Source organism: Symphalangus syndactylus, chromosome 5 (assembly GCF_028878055.3).
Source record: "Symphalangus syndactylus isolate Jambi chromosome 5, NHGRI_mSymSyn1-v2.1_pri, whole genome shotgun sequence".
NCBI classification, from domain to species: Eukaryota; Metazoa; Chordata; class Mammalia; order Primates; family Hylobatidae; genus Symphalangus; species Symphalangus syndactylus.
In genome coordinates, this window is record NC_072427.2 from 97,839,915 (window position 1) to 97,862,494 (window position 22,580).

A 22,580-nucleotide genomic window follows, 5' to 3' on the forward strand; every position below is an offset into this window, starting at 1 on the left:
TTACACACACTTCTCTAGACTCGCACCCCCCTCCCTGTTTTTTGCATCTTGTTAGTATGTTCAGTTCATTTGTCACCCTTCGTGGTTGGCTACAACTAATATTTTGCTTCTTTTTCCCGTTTAGATTTTGCCAGACCTGAACACTGTCGTGTGGGTCTGGCAGTCACTTAAAAAGCAAGAGACCAAACAGGATGACAAGAAAGGGAAGAAAAGGAGCGATGGGCCCCCGGCTGCCTGCGATGCTCGCCAGTGCGGTAAGGTCTCAGGGGTGAGGGGGACCCTCTGCCTTTTGCATGGGACAGAGCTGACACGGACAGCCTAGGATAGCTCCCATCCAGAGAGTCCTGGAGCAGTTCTTGTTTCAAGGCACCTCTGGCTGTGAATGTGTCTGTATCCTTTTTTGCTTAGGGAGAAGAATTGGAAAGGAATCATAGATTGAATTTTAGTATCTGTTAGAAACGTGCCCATCTTTATGCAAGCACTGTGCCTCTCTAAAGACTTGAGTGTTGGGTGCCATGTGCTCTGGCCTTTCCAGGGATGGCAGTATGGGGGTGCTGTCTCTTGGTCTGCAGATAGAGCTCAGAGCCTTGTTGTTGGTCAGGCATTGAGCTTTGTGTCTTATGTCTGTATCGTATTTCATCCTTACAGCAGCCCTGCAAGGGTAGGCCCTGCTGTATGTCCCTGTTGCTCAGATGAAGACACGAAAGCACAGGGAGACAGAGTGACCAGAACCTGTCTAAGGTCACAGCAGTGAAATGAGGTTTTAACCCAGACCCCCTGAACAGTTTTAACGTTTTTACCATGTTGACTCCTTAGATCCAGGTACTGAGCAGTTTGTCTGCAGCCTCGGTGTACAGCATGCAGTTGGCTGCAATGTGGTGCCATACTTGGTTCAGCTGCTCAAGGACAAAGAACCAGTATGTTTTCTAATTCAAGCTATTTTCTCTTTCTTTCTTTCTTTCTTTCTTTCTTTCTTTCTTTCTTTCTTTCTTTCTTTCTTCCTTCCTTCCTTCCTTCCTTCCTTCCTTCCTTTCTTCCTTTCCTTTCTTTTCTTTCTTTTCTTTCCTTTCTTTCTTTCTTTTCTTTTCTTTTCTTTTCTTTTCTTTTCTTTTCTTTTCTTTTCTTTTTTCTTTTCTTCTCTTCTCTTCTCTTTCTTTCTTGCCTGCCTGCCTGCCTGCCTGCCTGCCTGCCTGCCTGCCTTCCTTCCTTCCTTCCTTCCTTCCTTCCTTCCTTCCTTCCTTTCTTTCTTTTTCTTTCTTTCTTTCCTTTCTCTTTTTCTTTCTTTTTTTTTTTTTGTGCAGATGATGCGGAAACCATTCTTTTGAAAGCTGTTCTGCTCCAGGTCATATGCCTGTACCAGAAGGTGGTCCCCCACGTGGTCATGCAGTACAACTTTGACTTCAGCAAGCTCCTGAAAGGTGGGTTTCAAGGGCTTGCAGACAAGCCGCCACTGTTGCTGCCAGTGCAGATGGAGGAAGTGCCGGTAAACCAGAGCAGAGCCCTGCAGCCAAGAATCGGGAAGGCTGGTGGATGGTTGGCTGCGTGCTCATCCGTCAGCCTGAGAAATTGTACTTGCATCAGTATTTTTTAAATAGCTGGTCTTCCTTAAGTAAATATGAGATGAACACTTGATAGCAGTGAGAACAATGGAAGAAGCCAGCCAGCTTCCAAGTGCTGAGCAACCTGCATGAATGGCCCACAAATCCGATCATGTGACGTTAACTCTAAAGTCACTTTTCAAGGGAGCAGGGGTGCAGAGGGTGTAGCAGAAACGAGGGTCCTGCAGAAGCGACATCCTGTTCATGCAGAGACACTTTTGACATAGTTACTTCGTCTTTTACCCCGCCGAGTCAGGTTCAAACTTACAAAAGTAACAATGCTTATCTGGTCATGTTGCCTGGATAGTAAAGTTTGTCTGATCCACTTTATAATTGGGCCTATGGGAGAAGACTTGCAAAAATATCATTCTTGGAATTTATATGAGCTATTGAAATACTCCTTTTCGAAAGCCGCAATTCACTTTTTAATCATTTGAAGGTGAAAGATTCTCTTTGCTGTGGAAATACGAAATTTACTAGAATGTGGCCATTTAGTATTTGGTAGCAAAGGAGAAGCCCAGAGAGCCCGCTAGAGGATGAGGACCCAGTCTCAGGCGCAGGTGGCTGCAGTCTCTGTCCACAAAATGCTTGCTGTCTGGGGAGCCAGGGAGAACGTTAGCGAGAGCCCACCCCTGGAGGGCACTTGGTGGGTGCAGTGATTCCAGCTGTTCGGGGTCAGTGTGGACTCTGTGGCACGGGAGGGCTTCTTCAGGCAAGTGGGATTTGGGCTTTTTGTTGAAAGATTTGGACAGACCAGGGTGTGGGGGGGCATCAGGTGAGATGTGCCATGTGAGGGTGAGCACAGGACAGAGAAACAGAACCCTGCATCCACCCTTTTTCTTTCTCCATGGTGAGTTCCTTGTCCTTCTGGCCAGGGCAGCAATTGCTGGGCACCCACGTCCGCGTGACTTTTTTCAGCCTGCCTCTTTTTCACCCATAGGCATCATCTCTGAGCAGGGCCTTCGAGAGGAGGTGCCTCCCATTCTGCAGCACCACATGCTGAAGGTGGCCCTGGAGCTGCCAGCCAACAAGTTTCTATGGTTAAAGGCACAGGTAGGAAGCAGAGCTCCCAGTCTTCTGCCCTAAGCTAACCTGCTGCGCCGGGTGGCTTCTTAGCCTGATGAATTGCTAACTGGCTCAGAACCTGACGGGGCAAGGCAGAAGAGGTTAACAGTTCTCATTTTAGAGAGACCCACAGCAGAGGTCCTGATTCATGAACCAGGAGGCCTGGGAACCTGCTTGCTTTTGTAAAATAGGGTGCTTAACATGGCCTTGCTGCAAATACATTGTTGCTGAGTCCAGGGAGTTTCTTGTTTATCTCAACTGTTTTACGTTTTTCTCAGTTTTAAATAATAAACAAAATAAAATACATACCTTTTCTTTTGTCCTCATCCTGGAAGAATTAAAGACGAGATGAGAATAGATAACCAAGTCAGGAGAGGGTTGAGGCTGGTGGAAGAATCAGTAGACATTGCCAGCATTTTTTTCTAGGTCTTTAATAAAATATCTTCCAGAACTTTTTGGAGAACATAATGTTAAATCATAAAGGGAAGCTCAGGATGCCACAGATATTTACGCTGGGCTTACGCCCAGGATGCTGCATCATTTCTATGCAAAGAGGAGGAGGGAATATGATCAAGCAAAATTAATCATTGTCCAAGTGTTTCTTATAATCTGAGCTGATGTATTTTTTAATGACTTAGATCTTATATGGAACCAGTAGTATGGAAATGTATGTTGGCATTTTTACATGCGACATTTCCAGGAAGACTTAAGAATGCTGTGCCTCTGGGACCATGTGTCTCTCCCTCAAGTCCCCATTCTGAGGCTTCCCTGCATCGTAGCTGAGGGTCATTCTTACTGAGAACTTACTCGCATGCTGGGCAGGTTACGGATGCTTCATGTGGCTGCTCAGTTCACACTACTTAAAGACAAGGCAGCTGGGCACAGAACGTCAGAACCTTCTGCAGGGTCCTGTCCATGAGTGGTGGGTCCAGGATGGGACCCAGGCAGTGCTGCCCAGAGCTCTGCTTGCCACCATTCCACTGAGATGTGAGGTCATTGCCACCAGTCCTAGGGAGGTGACAGGCTCGGGCATTGCTGATTGGTTTTCACTCCAGCTCAACTGGGCTCATGGGATCTTGATAATTTAGTTGGAAAGTGAACAGAGGCCTCATAATTTGAAAGAGCTGGTGTGAATTTATATCCTGCGCCCCACCTTATGCTTATATCTGCTGGCTTTGCCTAAGCTAACCAGCACCTCACCATGTTCAGGGTTGTCCTCATTACCAAGGCTCAGTAGAGTTTGGATTGGGGATCTGGAGCTCCATGTACTTGTTGAAGACATGTTCAAAGCCCAGAAGCCTTTTGAGGAGGATAAGTTATGCATAAGCAATCCATTCTATCAGCACTGGCATCGTGATGAAAGTAACGAGGACATCATTTGATGGACTCAGACAGCCTGGGGTCCCTCCTGCTCACCATCCACCAGACAGCACAGCATCTGCCTTGGTTCCCAGTGAACAGCCAGATGCCTTCTCAGTGCCTCAGTTCCCACATACGTAAAATAGGGTAGCAGCTGTACCCACCTCACAGGGGTGTTGGGAGGATTCAGTGAGTCAGTGTAAGCTGGGCCCCTAGGACGGCTCCGGCACAGGAACAGGGCTACCTGTGCTTCCTCTTGCTACTCTTCCTGCCAAATTGTGGTTAAAATGAGATGAGGTAAGGACCTGGCAGCATACTGTGTGTTCAGCAAGTGATGGCTCCTGTTACGTTATGTTTTGTTTTTTGTTTTTGGAGATGAAGTCTCACTCTGTTGCCCAGGCTGGAGTGCAGTGGCGTCATCTGGACTCACTGCAACCTCTGCCTCAGCCTCCCAAGTAGCTGGGACTACAGGCATGCGCCACTATGCCTAGCTAATTTTTGTATTTTTAGGAGAGACAGGGTTTCGCCATGTTGGCCAGATTTGTCTCGAACGCCTGACCTCAGGTGATCTGCCTGCTTTGGCCTCCCAAAGTGCTGAGATTACAGGTGTAAGCCACCATGCCTGGCCCCATGGTATATTTCTAATATATAACTATATATTAAAATTATGTATGTAATTATATATACTAAAAATACGTAATATTGTTTAAACTCTAGGAAGGCCCAGATGCAGAAATTATTGGAGGTGAACGATCAGTATTTTACTTACTAATGAAAATGTTTGTGACTAGTAGCCATTTACAACTGAAGTCATTGACCAAACTTCTGATCATGAAGGTGAGCATTTTCTACCAGTTTCTAACTCTGAAAAGCATTTTGTATAGATCTTCCTTATGATAAGTGTTTAGTTAAACAGTTGTTGAATTCAGGAGGTATTGGGATTGTTTTTAGTTTTAAAATAGAAGGTTTTATGGCAGTTTAATTTATCGTGTCTTACACTTAGCTACATTCCTGAGAGGCAGCCTGGTGCATTGGAAAAACTTTTTTTTTTTTTCTTTAGGTAGGTCATTTCTAGCTTGTTGTAGGCTCAATACTAAATTTTGGCTTCTTGGTGTTTATTAGGCAGCGCCTCTTTCCTCCTTCCCAGGCTCCGGCCTTCTCCAGGGCTTTTAGCCTTTTTGCCCGAATCCATCACCCACAGCACATGGGTCATCAAAGCCAGTGGAAGAGAATAGGAATTTATTTCCTTCTCTTTTTTTGTCCTTGATACTCATGTTTCCAGAGCTATGTCAGGTCTTATGATAGCAGTAGGACATCTAGTCCTCATTTCTGCTCTGCAACAAACAGCTTGGGGGATGCACTATGTTTAGGGTACAGAGGTTTCACCTTTCACTTTTATTTGAAATGCTGATAACCTTGCTGCACTTAATAGCCTTCTCTCTTGAGCTGCTTAAAGAATGTGGCAGTCTAAGTCTTGACCTCCATAGGTTGCCATTTCCTTCCAGGTAGTGCAGCTGTGAACCTGACCCCAGCTAGATTTCGTGATCTGACTGCAAATAGGTGAAATTGGCACAGTCAGGCTTTCCTTCGGTGCATGCTGTTGCAGGGCTCTGTGCCATGAGGCCTGTTAGACTCTGAGTTTCTGCTGTCAGACCATTTAGGGAAATCATTTCATCACTTCAGCACATTCAAGTCCTGCCTCATACCAGTTTCTCTTCTGTTGGAATAGTGAGTCTTGAGGTCTACATTGAAGTGATATGATGTGACTGGCTTGTGACCTTGGAGAATTTCATACAGGCTGAGGGTTGAGTAGCTGTGAGGGGTGAAGTTTTACACATTTACCTGCGTCTTTGTGAAAATCCAGAGGTCTTTGGCTCCTAAGTAGCAGCCAAATTTTTTCCCTTCTTTTTATTTAGGAAATGAGAATAAAGGATAAGTAGCCTTGAGAGAAGGGATCATATTGTCTTTTTTGTTTGTTTGTTTGAGACAGGCTCCCGCTCTGTCACCCAGGCTGCTGTGCACTGCTACAATCACAGTTCACTGCCATCTTGACCTTCTGGGCTCAAGTGATCCTCCCAGCTCAGCCTCCTGAGTAGCTAGGGCCACATGTGTGCACACCACCACTAACCTGGCTAGTTTTTTAATTACTATTTTCTAGAGACAGAGTCTCAACTGTGTTGCCTCTGCTAATCTCAAGCTCCTGGGCTCAAGCAGTTCTCACACCTCAGTCTCCTGAAGTGCTGAGATTACAGGCATGAGCCCCTACGCCTGGCCAGATTATATTGTCTTTGAGAGAGCATAGAATGATTTCCTTGTTTCCCTCAGCAATGGGGATGTTATGTTGAAAGACTAACTTTCAGAGAAAAATGGGATGAAACTTTCACCCCCTGCGTGCTCCTTGGGTGTGTGGTGCTGGAGCACAATGAAACTGCTTGACCTCTGACAGAAAGTGGGTCCTGTAGGCTGGGTGTGGTGGCTCATGCCTATAATCCCAACACTTTGGGAGGTCAAGGTAGGCAGATCACTTGAAGCTAGGAGTTTGATACCAACCTGGCCAACTTGGCAAAACTTTTGTCTCTGCTAAAAATTAGAAAAATTAGCTGGACGTGTTGGCGCACGCCTGTAGTCCCAGCTACTCAGGAGGCTGAGGCAGGAGAATCGCTTGAACCCGGGAGGTGGAGGTTGCAGTGAGCCGAGATCGTGCCACTGCACTCCAGCCTGGGTGACAGAGTGAGGCCCTTTCTCAAAGAATAGAAAGAAAGCGCGTTCTGTTCTGACTTTTTCGCTGGTGCCTACTTCCTGGCAGATTCTGCGGGACACGGGGGTGTTTGAGCACACCTGGAAGGAGCTGGAGCTCTGGCTGGAGCATTTAGAGAACACCGTGGAAGAGGACAAAGAGACTGTGATTCAGTTTCTGGAACGCGTAAGCACATATTTCCCACGTAAAGGAACATGCTCAGAGATAATTATATTAACTTCTTAGCGTAATCGAGACATTTTTGATGCACCAGCACCAAAAGGCTTCTCGTCCTGGCTTGCTTCCTAATTCTTGCTGAGACTTCAGAATCTACTTAGTTTTAGAATCTGTAAAATAGGTATATATTACAGCATGCTGTTTCATTTCCTTTTGGGAATTTGTTGTTGTTGGTGGGAATAGGTATACCAAAAGCGATATTAAAAGCAGTGCTATAGTAAAAGGAGATTTTTTTTAACTCCACAATAAAAAGTTTAGACCCAACTTCATAGTAAAACTATTCTGATTAAGGATTGAACATATTATCACTTCCCTTGATTTTGACCAGTGACATTTTTTGGCTTTTTCATTTCACCTGTGACCATCTGAATGCTTTCTATTTGGCTCTTTAATGCCCAGATTTTGTTGACATTGGTGGCGAATCCCTATTCATACACAGACAAAGCATCTGACTTTGTCCAAGAAGCAGGCACGCTGCAGGCCACTATGATGAAGCAAGAAACCGATGACATGAGCATTCCCATCTCCCACATTGACGGTATGTTCCGTTCTGTTCTGCGCTGCTCAGAGGTCTGAAGACCAAGCCACACTGACATGTTAAGAGATTGAGAACAACACTAATGCCCTAGGCCAAGTGCACACAATCCCTTTGCAGCAAAGACCAGCCTGTTCTGGAAATGAAATCTCCTTATGTGTTCATGTAATGGGAAACATTTGTTGTTTTATTTGCATAGTATTTACTGGGTGCCAGGTAGGGTTTTAAGCTCTTTTTAAGTCCTAACTCATGTAAATCTCATAAGCAACCCCAAGAGAAAAGGGTATTATTATTGTACTCATTTTATGTAGAGATAAAGCGGCCAGGGCACAGAGAGGTTTAGTATAATAACTTGCTCAAGCTCATACAGCTACTGCATAGCAAAGTCAGGATTAGAACCCAGGTACTCTGGCTCTGGCCTGTGCTTTAACCCTCAAACTAGTTTGCCTCTCAGATTTTGGCTTGTTTGCCTGAATATCTGGGTTTAAGTTCCTGGGCTTCTTGTGTCACTTGAGGAAACTTCAACCTATTATCACCTCAGCTGAATATCCTGCATTTTATCAGACAAAGATACGAAAGATTTCATAGGCAATATCTTCGTCTGTTTAGGGTCAAACTATATTAAATGCTCCCCCCAAGAGGAATTTGGCTTTTTTCTTTTTGCACGTATTCTGCTTCTGCCTCCCTGTGGGTATTTGCAGTGAAACCCTTCAGTGGCTCTCACATCAGCTGGATTCTCGTCTTTCTCTCTCAGATGTTCTCGACATGGTGGATGTCCTGGTGGAGGGCAGTGAAGGCTTGGATGAGGAAATAGGGTTCACGTTGAATGAAGACATGATCCTGCTCACGTTCCCATTCAGTGCTGTGGTCCCCGCGGCCCTGGAAGCCAGGAATAAGTTGTTCCTTGGGACAGGCAATGAAGCAGGTACCTGTGTATAGTCAGGATGTTCTGGCTGCATCTGGCCAGCTAGTCTTTGCAGGGTGGGAGGTGTGGGATTCTAGGGGCTCTGGGATCAATTGCTGAGAATCCAGGGCAACAAGAGGTCAGAACCCCCAGAGTGATAGCTACCCAACCAGCACAGCTAGGAGCACAGGGGTAGGGATCTTGGGGCTGGCTAGGCTTTTGGGAAATTGGTCATTTGAGCATGAGTCTGAAATAATGTGTTTGCCTGGCTGCCCAGACAGCCTCTGTAACATTGATGTTTTTTCGGCAACATTTATTCTTGATATGTTGATGCAGAGGATGAATCCTTCATACTCGTTGGATGTTCCAGGCAACTTAGACCCAAGGAAGTGCTCACAGATTATAGGAGTGTGATTGGTCGGGAGAACTCAGGCTTTGCTGCAGTAACAAATAAGCCCTGACTTGTCAGTAGTTTAATAAATAAGGGTCTGTTTCTAGACCATGCTATGGTCCAGTACAGGCCAGGTGGCTCTTCTGGTTGGCTGTCCTTCAAGAGGTTGATCAGGGATTCAGGCTGCTCCCATTTTGTAGCTATGCCAACTCAATTTGTGGCTTCCAAGATCACCATGGAAAGGGAAGTGGAAATGGTGGACAGTCAAGCAAGGGGTGTTATGGCCTGAAAGTGACTAACCGGGCATGTGGTCCCAGCCTACATGTAAGAGAGGCTTGTGTGCCGAGGTAGAGTAAACGGATTGGTGAACACCTAGCAAGTCCTGGTCCCAGGTGGCTTTTGCCTGGCCTTTTCCATGCCTGGGTCTTCACTCCTGGGCCTTGGGAGCGGATGTCTGACTTTGCTCTATGTGTTTAATAAAACAGAGCCTAGTACAGTCTCCAGTAGTAGCACCTCCTTCCCTGTGGTTATGTGTCCCCTCATGGAGTTGCATGAATTTTTCAGCATCTTGCATGTATGTGGAAGAAGGTGGTATTGATAGGTCACAGAAGGGTGGGCCCAGCCAGCCTCTTCCCACATGCATGTTGTTCCTTTGCAGCGGAAAACGTTGTGACATATCTGACGGCGGTGCTAACTGACCTCCTCCACACCCAGAGGGACCCCCTGGCTCTGTGTCTCCTGCTCCAGGCATATGACAAGGTTGAGCCTCCATGCCCGGTGCCTTGCTGCCACCAGCTCTCACGGTTTAACAGATACTACAGCCTCTGGATCCCGGAGCAAGCCCGAGAGGCCTGGGTGAGCTGCAGCCACAGCTGTGGTCACTGCTCCCGTGCAGGGTTCTTCCCAGGGTCCCAGCTGGCTGCGCCAGAGCTGTGCAGTTGGGTAGCCAGACAACCTGCAGGGTGAAATTTCTTACCCTAAAGTCCCCTGCATAAGAGAGGAAGCTAAGTAGTATCCCTGGTGCTCAGCTAACACAACTGAACACACAGGACTCAGTGATGCAGCCAAATTAAATTTCCCATTGGCTCCCTGGTAATGATAATAGGTGAATTCCTCTTCCAGCCTGGGGCAAGAGCATTGCCTCTTCCTTTTTTTCCTTACCTTGTTATCTCTGCATGCTTGTCTCCTGTCTCTCCTCTGCGGACCTTAGCATGGCCCTAGACAAACTGTGCTCAGCTGTCACACATGGCCCCTCAAGGCCTCCAGCAGGGTCTCTTCTGCTAAAGTTGGGGAAGGAAAGGAAAAAGTATATTTTCTTTTGCTGGGGACTACATTCTCGTAGTGGGATTCTGGCTCCAATGCAGAGTATTTACAATGCTGTGTGGGGCACGAAATTTGTGGTATGCATTTTTGTGCATTCATTTCATTTTAGCTGCATTTGAAAAAGCAGACAGCTTAGACCCTCCTTGTCTTGTGATATTGGTAGCAATAGCCAACAATGATTGCATATTTTCTGTGTGTTTTTTGGAGGCATACCAGGTCCTGTACTAAGTGTACTACATGTATTTTTGGCCGTTTAATCCTCACTGCAACTCTGAGAAGTAGGCCGGGACTCTCACCATCCTTTATGCACATGGGGAAACCAAGGCCCAGAGTGGTTCCAGCACCAGTCAGTGGCGGAGTCAGGATTCGGCCCAGGCAGTCTGGCTCCAGAGCCCTCACCCATAACGTTGTTGCCACCTTCCTCCACACGTAGGCCACAGCAATAGCCAGACAGCAACTTATGTGGCGGTATTGGAGGTTCTGTCCTGCCCCTCGTGGTTGCTTGGAGTGGCTGTCCACCTTCTGTGGAATAAGACTTAGCAGGGGTTCTCACCCTCCAGGCTGTGTCGGAATTCCCCAGAGGGCCTATTCAAACTTGACTGCCAGGCTCCAGCCACACAGTGTCTGACCTGGCAGGTCTGGGTGGAGCCTGAGAATTTGCTTTTCACACATGGCTGCTGCAGGCCTGGGGAACACTCTGACAACCACCGAGTTTCAGGGCATGTTACAGCCTTGGGTTTTATTAGCCTAAGGAAGTCAAATGGAATTACAGCAACATAAGCTACGTGGAGTAAATAAAGAAGGCAGCTTGGTAGTAACATTAGAAGAAATGAATAACTTCAGTTTGAGGCAGAAGGGCTCCAGAAATTTCTCTGTGTTCTGCCCATCTTCTATCCTTCTAACAAGATATTTGACCCACAGCTCCTGGGGAAGGTCTTCTGAAGGCAGGCCACTTGCAGAGCAGGCTTCTCTGTGGGCTGATTTCCCCCTTTCTGGTGATTCTTGTGATTCACATCCTGCCTCTGTCACACGTGGCTCCTGCCTGTGGGACAGGCTCCTGTCTTGTTCTCCAAGGGGTGTCGATGCAGCATGAATTTGGGCCTTCACATGTGGTCAGTGGAAATGCTCTAGGAAAGTACGCATGACATGGTACCAGAACTTACTCTACTGAAGTAAAATGCCATGTGGTCCCGTATTCGTTAGTCCTATCCCAGCATGCGCTTCTTTGTGAAATGTCCGTTTGTTGTGTGTTACCCGTGCCTATGACCGTTTTCATCTGTGGTGATGTGTCTTTCTCTTCCCCGGCCTTTTGCTGTCTCCCTCAGCTGCTGCAGGCACAGGGCAGCCCCTCGCCCTCTGCCCTTCCCTCGGCCTCCTCCTTCACAGCCCTACTGCAGGCAGCCTACGAGAGCCAGGCGCTTCGGGACGAGCACATCCAGGCGCAGTTGCAGGCCACCATGTCACGCCTCCCCATGCAGCAGGTCCTGCGCGCAGCCAAGCAGGTGCTACTCTACCTGCGGAGCACCGTGGAGAACTTCAGCCAGGTCACTGTTGCCCCCATCCTCCACACGCTCCAGAGCGCTGCCACCAGAGAGCTCAGACTTCTCTGAGTCGGGCCCACAGCTCAGCACACTCTTGCTCCCTGGAACTCACTGCAGAGGCAGTTTAAGTGCTGTTCTGTCCAGACCTCAGCTGCAAACTCATCATGTCCCTCAGCAGCTGCAGATGGGAGCCAGGTCAGCCTGGCTTTGTTTTCAGGGCAGCTCTGGTCAAGACAGAGCCCTTCCTATAGTAGGTCGGGTTGGCGGCCCTACCGGGCCTTTGTGTTTTTTGTCACCAAGCCTGGAGTGCAGTGGCGCGTCATAGCTCACCACAGCCTCGACCTCAGTGGACTCAAGCCACCCTTCAACCTCTCAGCCTTTCAAGTAGCTAGGACTATAGGCATGCACCACCATTCTCAGCTAATTTTTGTGTTTTTTGAAGAGATGAGTTCTCGCCATGTTGGTCAGGCTGGTCTCAAACTCCTGGGTTCAAAGTGATCTGCCTGCCTCAGCCTCCCACAGTGCTGGGATTGCAGGCATGAGCCACCACACCCAGCCCTTCCTTCCTTCCTTCCTTCCTTCCTTTCTTTCTTTCTTTCTTTCTTTCTTTCTTTCTTTCTTTCTTTCTTTCTTTCTTTCTTTCTTTCTTTCTTTCTTTCTTTTTTTTTCTGAGACAGAGTTTCGCTCTTGTTGCCCAGGATGGAATGCAATGGCAGGATCTTGGCTCACTGCAACCTCTGCCTCCCGTGTTCAAGCTATTCTCCTCCCTCAGCCTCCCTAGCAGCTGGGATAACAGGTGCACGCCACCGCGCCCAGCTAATTTTTGTATTTTTAGTAGAGACAGGGTTTTCTCCATGTTGGCCAGGCTGGTCTTGAACTCCTGACCTGAGGTAATCTACCCACCTCAGCCTCCCAAAGTGCTGGGATTATAGGCATGAGCCACCGTGCCTGGCCCAGTCGTCCCTCTTAAGTTTATTAGTTTAGTAGCTGGCTGATGAATTTCTGTTCCTGATGTGGTTCGAGGCATTTTTAAGTTTTGAGGTGGGCCTGTCCCTTTCAGTTTAGTCAAAACAACCTTTGTGTTTCACCAAGGCTTAGGAAGACACATCTCTTATTTGAGAAATGGCATTGCGTTGACGGGTGTCTCACACACTGTGAGGAGTTGCCATCTCAGCCTGCCTCCCGAGTCTCCTACTCTGAAAACACGGGCCCTGGAAGTCACTGCCTGGTGGCTGTGAGCCCGTCTCTTCCCTGCTGAGGCTCGTGCTCTTGTTCTCACAGCTGGGCAGAAGTGTGGGCCCACCCCTCCTGCAGCTCTTCCTGGATCTCCTCAGGCGCCTGGTTGTCCACTGTGAGCAGCTGGATGCCCAGAACCAGCAGAGATGTGAGGCTGCCCGGGCCGAAGCCGACCTCTTCCTGGACATGGAGTCCGTGGCCTCGCTGGAGATGGCCAATGATCAGGTACCGCCACAGGTCACCTGGTAGCCTATTCCCAGAGTCATGGGCAGTGGCTTTCTCTTCACTTCTGATTTAAAAACAAACATAGGTCCTATTGTGGGAAAACTGGGAAATGCAGAAACTATAGCAGAGATCATAAAAACTTCCTATCACCCGCCCAGTGTGCCGTTTAATTTGGGCGTTTCTCTTTCCAGTTGCTTTTCTGTGCACAGTCACCCTCCCTGCAGACAGCTTTCTCTCACGCTGTGTGAGATGAGCCTGCTGAGAAACAGCGTGAATAGCTGCAGCTTGTGTTGAGTGCAAGGTGGGCAGCGGGTGCTGCTTTTCACAGGAAATACACACAGGAAATAGACTGCTCCGAGAAGCAGCAGCCTTTCTGTCTTGTTGGGAGTCTTGGGAAGCAGGCTGTTTAATTGGGGCCAGGATGACTATTTCTCTCACAGTTTGCCATGTAACGTGTTTTACCGGGTTCAGGAGGCAGACATGTTCCTTGTTTCACAATCTAATTGAAATATACACTTTTTTCCTTTGAGCTCCGAGTTGCCTTTCTGGGAGGTATTTGCTTGGGTGGGACCACCTATTCGCCAGTCAGTGTGAGGCAAAGCATTCTCAATATGTAATCGTGCTTTGCTGTTTTTTTTTTTTTTTTTTTTTTTTGAGACGGAGTCTCGCTCTGTCCCCCATCGCTCTGTCCCCCAGGCTGGAGTGCAGTGGCGCGATCTCGGCTCACTGCAAGCTCCGCCTCCCGGGTTCACGCCATTCTCCTGCCTCAGCCTCTCCGAGTAGCTGGGACTACAGGCGCCGCCACCACGCCCGGCTAATTTTTTTTTGTATTTTTAGTAGAGATGGGATTTCACCGTGGTCTCGATCTCCTGACCTCGTGATCCGCCCGCCTCGGCCTCCCAAAGTGCTGGGATTACAAGCGTGAGCCACCGCGCCCGGCCAGCTTTGCTGTTTTTAACTGGTAAAGCTTGAGTGGAGACTGTGACAGGCTCCTCTTTCCTTCCCTAAGAATAAATAAGGGAAGAAAATTTCTTTCTGTCTCTGGGAACTGGTGGAGTGTCGTTGGTGAGGAATCGGTTCAGCAGGGCTGTGAGGAATGACTGAAATTATTCTCTAATCCAGCAAGGGTGCTCAACTGCATTCTGCTCAATGTTTACTCAGTTGGCCCAGTCAGAACTAGTTTGGGGGTTTTATGGGGTCACTCGAGGCCCAGTCTCCTCCTGACAGTGGAGACAGGATTACTTTCAATTCAGGATCGTAGACACACGGTGGTTTAATCCCAACCCACTTTCCCCGGACACATGGTCTCATCTAAACTGACATCACCCCAGCTGTAAGTAGACACCCCTGTCCCTCAACCAGATTTATTTAGGAGGGCAAGCCTGCTGAGGAGAAGCCAGCAGCTGATTGATCTTACTCACATGGCGGTGCTTCTGCACGGCCCGCTCCCCACACTGAGTGACCATAGAGAGCACTTTTCCCATGCTGGAAATTCACGCAGGCTGGGTTCTTCAGACATGTGCCTGCAAATGTGGGTGGGGCACCAGCCAGGTCACAGTCCAGTCCTTCCGGGGCAGGTGGAGTGCCTCAGGTGATTGTGGTATAACTGGATGATAGCTCTGGCTGGGCTTGGCCAGGATGTGGTGGGCACCCCTGAGGGGGTCATGGAAATGTGGGCTTGAGGAAGGAATGGATTAGGAAAGGGGCCTTCTGCTCTCTGAACCGCTAACAACAGTGAATACTTGTGTGGCAGCTGCTGCCTCTCTCTTAGCCCTGTGCCTTGTGTGACGTCTGTGCCTCGTCACTGCCTTTCAGACGCTGGAGGAGGTGCTTGTGGCTGTCCTCAGACACCCCACCCTGGAGGGCTGGTTCCTGGCCCTGGAGCGGCAGGCCCTCCCGCCGCACACGCTCAGCCCTGTCCTCGTGAAGCTCCTGGCCACCCACTTTAGTGCAGGGGTCCTAAAGCTGCTGGCAGCAAGTGCCCCAATACTCCGGAACATTGGGCAGCTGGGCCTTCTGGCCAGGTACTCAGAGGCCATCACCCAGAGTGTGCTGAAGAAACTTGAGAACAGGAGGGCGGGCCCGGCCACATCACCACCAAAGACCCCGCTGCAGCTGGAGGCCCTGCAGGAGCTGCATCCATACATGGAGGGTGCCCAGCTCCGTGAGATCACCCTGGCCTTGCTGAGCCTGCCTGAGACACACCTGGTGACCCAGAAACCCACGAAATCCCCCGGGAGAGAAAGACACCTGAATGCTCTTGGGAAGACCCTGGTGCAGCTGCTGACCTGCAGCCACCAGGATCAGCTGCAGAGTGGTGAGCTCCTGTGGTCCCCCGAGTATGTGAGAGGCCTGGGGGCTCTGCTGCCCATGCTAGCAGTGGACGAGCTGGACACGGTGCTCCTCCACACTCTGCAGAGAGACCCTGTGCTGGCCCCCGCAGTCGGGGCTGATTTGCTTGACTACTGCCTGGCCCAGCGCACGCAGGCGTCCCTCAGCATCGCTGCCCTGCTCCTCCAGGAGAGCTGCACCCACCTGCTGTGGTTCGAGCGGTGGTGCCTGCAGGCTGGCCCAGGGCTCGGCCTCCAGGGGGACCTGGATGACTTCCTCCCCCTCATCCATGTGTACCTCCAGTGCAGGATGCGGAGCCACTTCACACGCCCAGCAGGAGGTAAGGGAAAGGCTAACTTTGGGCAGCTGGGAGTCTTAAGTTGCACGGGCTAAGAAGGTGAACTGCGTGGCCATTTTTAAACCCTAGAAATTCAGGTTCTGGGATGTGGGTTAGTTTCCAGTATCTGAGACAACTCTGAAGATGGAGAAAGATGGAGTAATTTTCCCCAGTACCCTGTCTCCCTTCAGTCTCCCTACTTTGTGGTTTGAGGCACAGCACCTTGTGCCCCATCAGGTCTGAGTTCCCCCACGTGAAGCTGACGGGAGTTGGGTACAGTAGCTGGGGTTATTTAGGGCTGTCCTGTTACGTTGAAGGAGTTCTTGGGCGCCAATCCATCCCATGTCCCAGGGTTCCCTGCCCTTTGGGGAGATGTTGGTGAGTTGATGTTGAGTCGAGGCAGCCTGGGTTCAGCTGTCTCTTCTGTCTCCACTCACTGGGTTTCAGAGCTGAGGCACTTTTTGATTACCCCAAATTTGATATAATTCCCTTTTGTTGAATGCATGGATGATTTTTACTCACCACTCTGCCTCTGTTTTGCATAACTTCGTATCATTGATGACAGAGGTTTTAAAAAGTAAACAGCGCCCTGCAACTAAGAGTCTTCTAGTCAGTGGTGCTTGACATACCTGTCCTTGGGCACTTAGTCCATTTAACATTGGTATAACGGAAGACCTGAGGCTGAGTAATTTATAAAGAAAAGAGGCTTGTTTGGCCCATGCGTCTGCAGGCTGTACAGGAAGTAAGGAGCTAGCATCTGCTTCTTGTGAGGGCCTCAGGCTCCTTCCACTCATGGTGGAAGAAAAAACAGAGCCACCTCTGCAGAGATCACATGGCCAGAGGGGAAGCAAGAGGCACAGGAGGTGGCAGGCTCTTTTTTAAAACCTGGCACTCTAGGAACTAATAGGGTGAGCCAGAACTCATTCGCTGTACCACAAGGACTGCACCAAGCCATTCATGAGGGACCTGCCTCCATGACCCAAACACCTCCCATTAGACCCCACCTCCAACACTGGGGATCACATTTCAACATGAGATTTGGAGGGGACAGACATCCAAACCATAGCAGCTACCCTCCCTGTTCCATGGCTTTGAAGAATGAATCCCATATGAATTGAGAACTGTGGCACTCATGGTCTCATCATGAGCTTAGAAATAGCAGCTATAACCAGGGCCCCCTGGGTTGAAGAGTATCCATCAAGAGTGTTGACTGATGAGATAGGGGAGGACCCTTGAAGGAGACAAGTGTGCCAGTTTCCATGGTGTCAGTACTCCTGCCGTGACCAATTTCAAGCCACCACTGTGGCATCACCAGGGTCACAGGATACCTAAAATACAGCAGCCAATTCCTATGAGCTGGTCCAAGCTGGCTCCAGTCCATCATTGGGTGTGATGACTTCTCCTCTGTATCTCTGCCCTAGTGTCTTCCGCTGTCATTCCTGTGTTGAGGAAGACCCTGTGGAGGCAGCTACAGAGCAGGCTTCTTAGCACTGACAGTCCCCCAGCGTCTGGGCCGTACCAGGAGATCCTGGCACAGCTGGTCCCATTTGCACGAGCCAAGGACCTCAGTGTACTCATGGACCGCCTGCCCAGCTTGCTTCACACCCCGAGCCGTCACAAGAGGTATGAGGGCTCAGGTTGGTTTTAGGATGTTCTCCTCTTGGCTTCACTTTTCTCTTTTTTAAATTCATGGAGTAAGTCATTGAAAAACTGCTGCATTACTGTTATGCCCCATCTGTGATCAGGCAGTTCCTATGAGAATTCTCCTTCCAGCCATCCTGCCTGGAGCTTGTACATCTCCACAAATAGATGGCTGGGTCAGGTTCCCTGAGAGCCATGGATCTCAGCTGGGGGTGATTTTCTCCCAGGGGATGATTGACAATGTCTGACATCTTTTATTGTCACAACTAGGATGAGGGGGTGTTGCTTCTGGCTTCTAAAGGGTAGAATTATCTGTCCCATAATGTCAGTAGCACTGAGGTTGAGAAACCCTGATTTAGAAAAAGTCTGGACATACATATCCTTTTCCTGGTGTACTAATAGTATTCCCCTTGCTTGTAAAAATTTTGGTATATCTTTGGCATTTGAGTAAGAGTCCAGGGAAGCCTGTGATTCCTGTGAGTGGGTAGTATGGGGAGCAGGACTCAGCATCTATCCCATATGGCTCTTTGTGATGCTGGATTATATGTAAAGTCAGAAGGATTTAAGCCTGCTCTCTGTCTCTGACTCTCATCTCCTGCTGCAGGTGGATCGTGGCCGACTCCATTTCAGCAGCTCTGGAAGGGTCAGCAGAAGAGCTGTGTGCCTGGAGAAGGACCCTTTTAGAGTCCTGTGTGAAGTGGCTGATCGTGTCTTTCAATGGTGGCCAGCAAGATGATGACAATACTCATCAGGAGAAGGAAATGCTGCTTAGATTAAATGCATTGTTGGCAAGTGTCTTTTCTTAGAGATCCAGAGTGAATTTCTGTGGGAAAGAGTATGCTAGACAAACCAAGCTGTAGATGCATTTCAAGCTAGGTGGCATGAATATGGCCCTGTAGGAAATGAGAGGGGCTGTGTCTGGGGCAGAGTGGCAGATACTGGATAATCCCAGAATTGATCAACCATCTTTTATCAGGAATGGATGTTGGATTTTGTCAAATGTGTTTTTCCATTTAGAGATGTTATATAATGTCTTGTTTTTTGATTAGTCTACTAATAAGATGAATTATATTAACAAATTTTTGAATGTTAAACCAACCTTGCATTCCTGGGATAAGCCTGCTTGATTTTGATGTGTTATTTTTATATATTGTTTGATTTGTTACTATTTTGTTAAGAATTTTTGCATCTGTGTCCATGAGGGATATTTGTAATTTTATTTTCCTGCAATGTCTTTGGTCTTAAGGATTAAGTAATGCTGGCCTCATAAAACAAGTTGGGAAGTTTCACTGGGTATAAAATTCTAGGTTGATAGTTTTTTCCTCCTTTAAGTATTTCAAACTTGTTGCTTTTCTGTCTTCTGGCCTGCTTTGCTTCCAGTAAGAAACCTGCCTTTCTTGCCTTTGTTTCTCTGTGTGTTGTGTCTTTTTTCTCTGACTGATTTAGGATTTTTTTTTGACATGGTTTAAAGCATCTTAATAATGATACACTTCAGGGTAGTTTTATTCAAGTTTCTTGTACTTTGGGTTCAGTGAGCTTCTTGGTCTGTAGGTTTATAGTTTTCACAAAATTTAGAGATATTTGGCCATTATTCCTCTCCATCCAGTGGGTGGCTTGATGATGGAATGACAGAGTGGGCTCTTTTAGAGGGTTGCCTCCCTCCTTACCTGCCTTTTCTTTTAATTGAGGTAAGTTTACATATTTTGAAATATACAGAAATATGTGTACTTCGTGCATCTGTGTACCCTGCATTCCTATCCAAGAAGATTTTCATCATCCCAGAAAGTTTCTTGTGCATCTTCTCAAAATCCCCTTCCCTCCAAAGCAACCACTCTTCTGATTTCTGTCACCCTGAGGTTGTTTTGCCTGTTTGAGACCTTTGTATACTTGGAACTGTGCAGTATAATCATATAGTGTGTCTACTGTGGTGCATTTCACTTCTTTAAGTTCAGTGATGCTTTCCAGATTCATCCATGTGGTAGGAATTAGTTTCTTACTTTTTGTTGCTGAGTAGAATTCCACTGTATGATGTCCACCGTCCTCTACCACTCATAAAATTTGGAATTACTGGTTTTTGTGATCATAGGGCTAAAAGATATACTCATTGCAAGTATTAACACTGCAAAAAATAGAGAAGAAAACAAAAAAAAACTCCCACTACCCAGAGTCTATCTCATTATAAGTTTGGTGAATTTCCCTCTAGAAACCTTGTTATATATCTGCGTGTGTGTGATAAAATTATGTATAATTTTATATATTAATAGGATATTATGCATGCTGTGTGTAGCCTGGTCTTTTGTTTGTTTTTAGCATAATACCATATTTAGAGATTTTTTTTCCCACCTGATGACTGTGGACCTGCTGTGACTTTGTTAGTGGTTAGTGGTAGATAGGTAGATGTACCATGTATCACGCAGTTGTATGATACTGGACCGTGGGTGGGTTTCTAGTTTTTTTTTATGATGAAGAATGCTGTGATAAACATCTTTGCATGGTCTATTTTTGCACACTTGGCCATTTTTGTCCAGTTGCAGGAAATGCTGGGGGAAAGAGAACATGTATTTAAAAATGTGATGAGCCAGGCATGGTGGCATGCACCTGTAGTTCGGCTGAGGCAGGAGGATTGCTTGAGCCCAGAGGTTCCGGGCTATTCCCATCGGGTTTCCACACTAAGTTTGGCATCAGTATGGTGACCTCCTGGAGCAGGAGACCACCAGGTTACTTAAGGAGAAGTGAAGTGGCCTAGGTTGGAAACAGAACAGGTCAAAACTCCTGTGCTGATCAGTAGTGGGATTGCGCCTATGAATAGCCATTGCACCATTGCACTCCAGCCTTGGCAACCTAGCAAGACCCAATCTCTTTTTTAAAAAAAAAAAAAAAAAGAGAGAGAGAGAGAAAAAGTCACCAGTGTGAGATATGCCTCAGCTGATAGGTCCAGGATCTCCTTGGATTTCCTTGTGATTTCTGGAACTGTGGCCTCCACTGCACAGCCAGCCTGGCGGGAGGCAGCAGCCTATACACACACGGCCTGTAGCTGGTCTCTCTGGAGCCAGCATTGATCGTCCAGTTCCACAGACCTCTTCATGTCATCCAACCCTGTGTCCTGGGGCCTGGGTAAAGGTGTCACACTAGTAGCTTTCATTGGCTATTTAATAAAAAGCTAATTACAAATCTATTAGTGCTATTTGAAATGATAGACAAAGGAAAAATATAACAGGACTACTCAGGAAATTTCCTTTGACTATTTGATAAACACAATTATGCTGATAAAATGTCAGAGCTACTAGCAGAAATAACCAAACAATTTTTTTAAGTTAAAAAAAAATCCAAAACCTTCATGCTCTTGTGGATTGTTTGGACGACTGTGTTTCATATTTACTGAATGGCTCTAAGTGTAATTTCATATTCTGCATTTTAGTTTTTGTTTTAAGATTAATCTTGGTTCTGCTCTCTGCCCCTGTAAGTTTGAGCTATCACATGCTTGTCAAGAATTGTGCAAACAAGAGTAACTGCTCAGTGATTTTTCCCACGCACATTAATAAATTTGTATGCCTAGTTTATTAAAAAATGATAATAATAATTGCACAAAGAGTCTAGAACAGAGCAGCTGCTGGGTTGAATCACAAGTGTCAGAGCAGAAGGGGACACGGGCGCTCCTCTTTTCAACCCTTTGATCCTGGGTTTTACAGAGGAGGAGTCAGGCCATGGAGGTAGATGCCTTTCTGAAGGCTCTGCAGCTGGGACCTTTTAGTATTTTGTAGACTGAGATGTTTCATGTGTTTTTCTTACTTATTTTATTCATAGCATGCACTTAATGAAGTTGATCCTGGTGACTGGCAGAAATTCGTGAAGACGGGACTCAAGTAAGTTGATTTTATTTCTTGGTGCCCTTCAGTAAATGTGTGAATGTCGTTCCTCATGCAAAGCCTCTTTTATAGCTTGTTATTAGCATAATCCACGTGGTGGAGCAGACGTCACCTCGTTTTTAGAGATAGAAGTTGGAGAAGTTAAATGATTTGCCTCTTGACACAGGGTGCTTCTGATGATGAGAGAAGTGGTCTTTTAAAAGAACTATTTAAAGAAATACAGAAATGTGCAGAGAATAATAGTAGCCCCCACATTTAATACATGCTAACAGTTTTCTGTGTTTGTCCTGTTTCTTATCCATCTCTAACCAAAGGTCAACACTCTTCTGAGGTTCTGCTTTGTCTTGTCAGTATCTTATTTTGTATTTTCATACACTGAGTGTTAGTATGTTGTTAAACAATATTATTTAGCGTGTTTAACATTTTACACTAATGTATCATTCTTTTTTTTTTAATGTGTCATTCTTTATACATCCTTTTGTTCACTGAGATGTTTCTAATTTACCCGTGTTGATACTTGTAGATCTTAGTCGTTCATTTTTACTGCTATAGAATATTCGGTCTTTTGACTATATTCCAGTTTACTCAGCCAGTCCTCTACTGACAAATGTCTAGGCTGTTCTCCCTATTCTCCCCTTTACATCACATCTCTCCCTCCCTCACTCTCTGTTTTTCTCTTTCTCTGTCTCGTTCTCTCATTCTCTCCCATTATAGTCTTGCAGTCTCTATCATGTCTCTTGGGGTGGGTTGGGGACTTACTAGCTTTTAGTGTGGGTGCATCTTCAGTTCTAGATGCTCAAACTGCTCTCCAAAGTTGTTGAGCAAATTTTTTGTTTTTGTTTTTGAGACAGAGTTTTGCTCTTGTTGCCCAGACTGGAGTACAATGGTGCAATGTCGGCTTACTGCAACCTCCATCTCCCAGGTTCAAGCAATTCGCCTGCCTCGGCCTCCCAAGTAGCTGAGTCCACAGGCACGTACCACCATGCCCGGCTAACTTTTTGTATTTTTAGTAGAGACGTGGTTTCACCATGTTGGGCAGGCTGGTCTCGAACTCCTGACCTCAGATAATCCACCTGCCTCGGCCTCCCAAAGTGCTGGGATTACAGGCGTGAGCCACTGTGCCTGGCCAGCGAATTTGCACTCCCCACAGAGTGTGTGTTAGGGTTCATTTTCCCTCACATCCTTCCTGACCCTTGATACATTCCAACTCTTCAGTTTGGGGCAATCAGATAGTCATGCATTATTTTCATTTCC

At 47.2% G+C, this 22,580-nt stretch overlaps 1 protein-coding gene across 3 annotated transcripts in view; it reads left to right on the plus strand.

Moving 5' to 3' along the window:
- The window catches only part of URB1 (URB1 ribosome biogenesis homolog), an 81,324-nt gene that overhangs the window by 32,114 nt on the left and 26,630 nt on the right, over nucleotides 1–22,580 (plus strand). For all 3 annotated transcript variants that reach the window (XM_055279485.2, XM_063639339.1, XM_055279486.2), the window contains exons 12-25: nucleotides 125–254; nucleotides 1,302–1,418; nucleotides 2,539–2,651; nucleotides 4,740–4,859; nucleotides 6,829–6,945; nucleotides 7,396–7,534; nucleotides 8,286–8,456; nucleotides 9,485–9,681; nucleotides 11,475–11,693; nucleotides 12,972–13,151; nucleotides 14,967–15,822; nucleotides 17,241–17,442; nucleotides 18,065–18,248; nucleotides 21,265–21,323. In XM_055279485.2, the coding sequence (XP_055135460.2) occupies nucleotides 125–254; nucleotides 1,302–1,418; nucleotides 2,539–2,651; nucleotides 4,740–4,859; nucleotides 6,829–6,945; nucleotides 7,396–7,534; nucleotides 8,286–8,456; nucleotides 9,485–9,681; nucleotides 11,475–11,693; nucleotides 12,972–13,151; nucleotides 14,967–15,822; nucleotides 17,241–17,442; nucleotides 18,065–18,248; nucleotides 21,265–21,323 (2,804 nt within the window). The remainder of the gene's footprint in view (nucleotides 1–124; nucleotides 255–1,301; nucleotides 1,419–2,538; nucleotides 2,652–4,739; nucleotides 4,860–6,828; nucleotides 6,946–7,395; nucleotides 7,535–8,285; nucleotides 8,457–9,484; nucleotides 9,682–11,474; nucleotides 11,694–12,971; nucleotides 13,152–14,966; nucleotides 15,823–17,240; nucleotides 17,443–18,064; nucleotides 18,249–21,264; nucleotides 21,324–22,580) is intronic.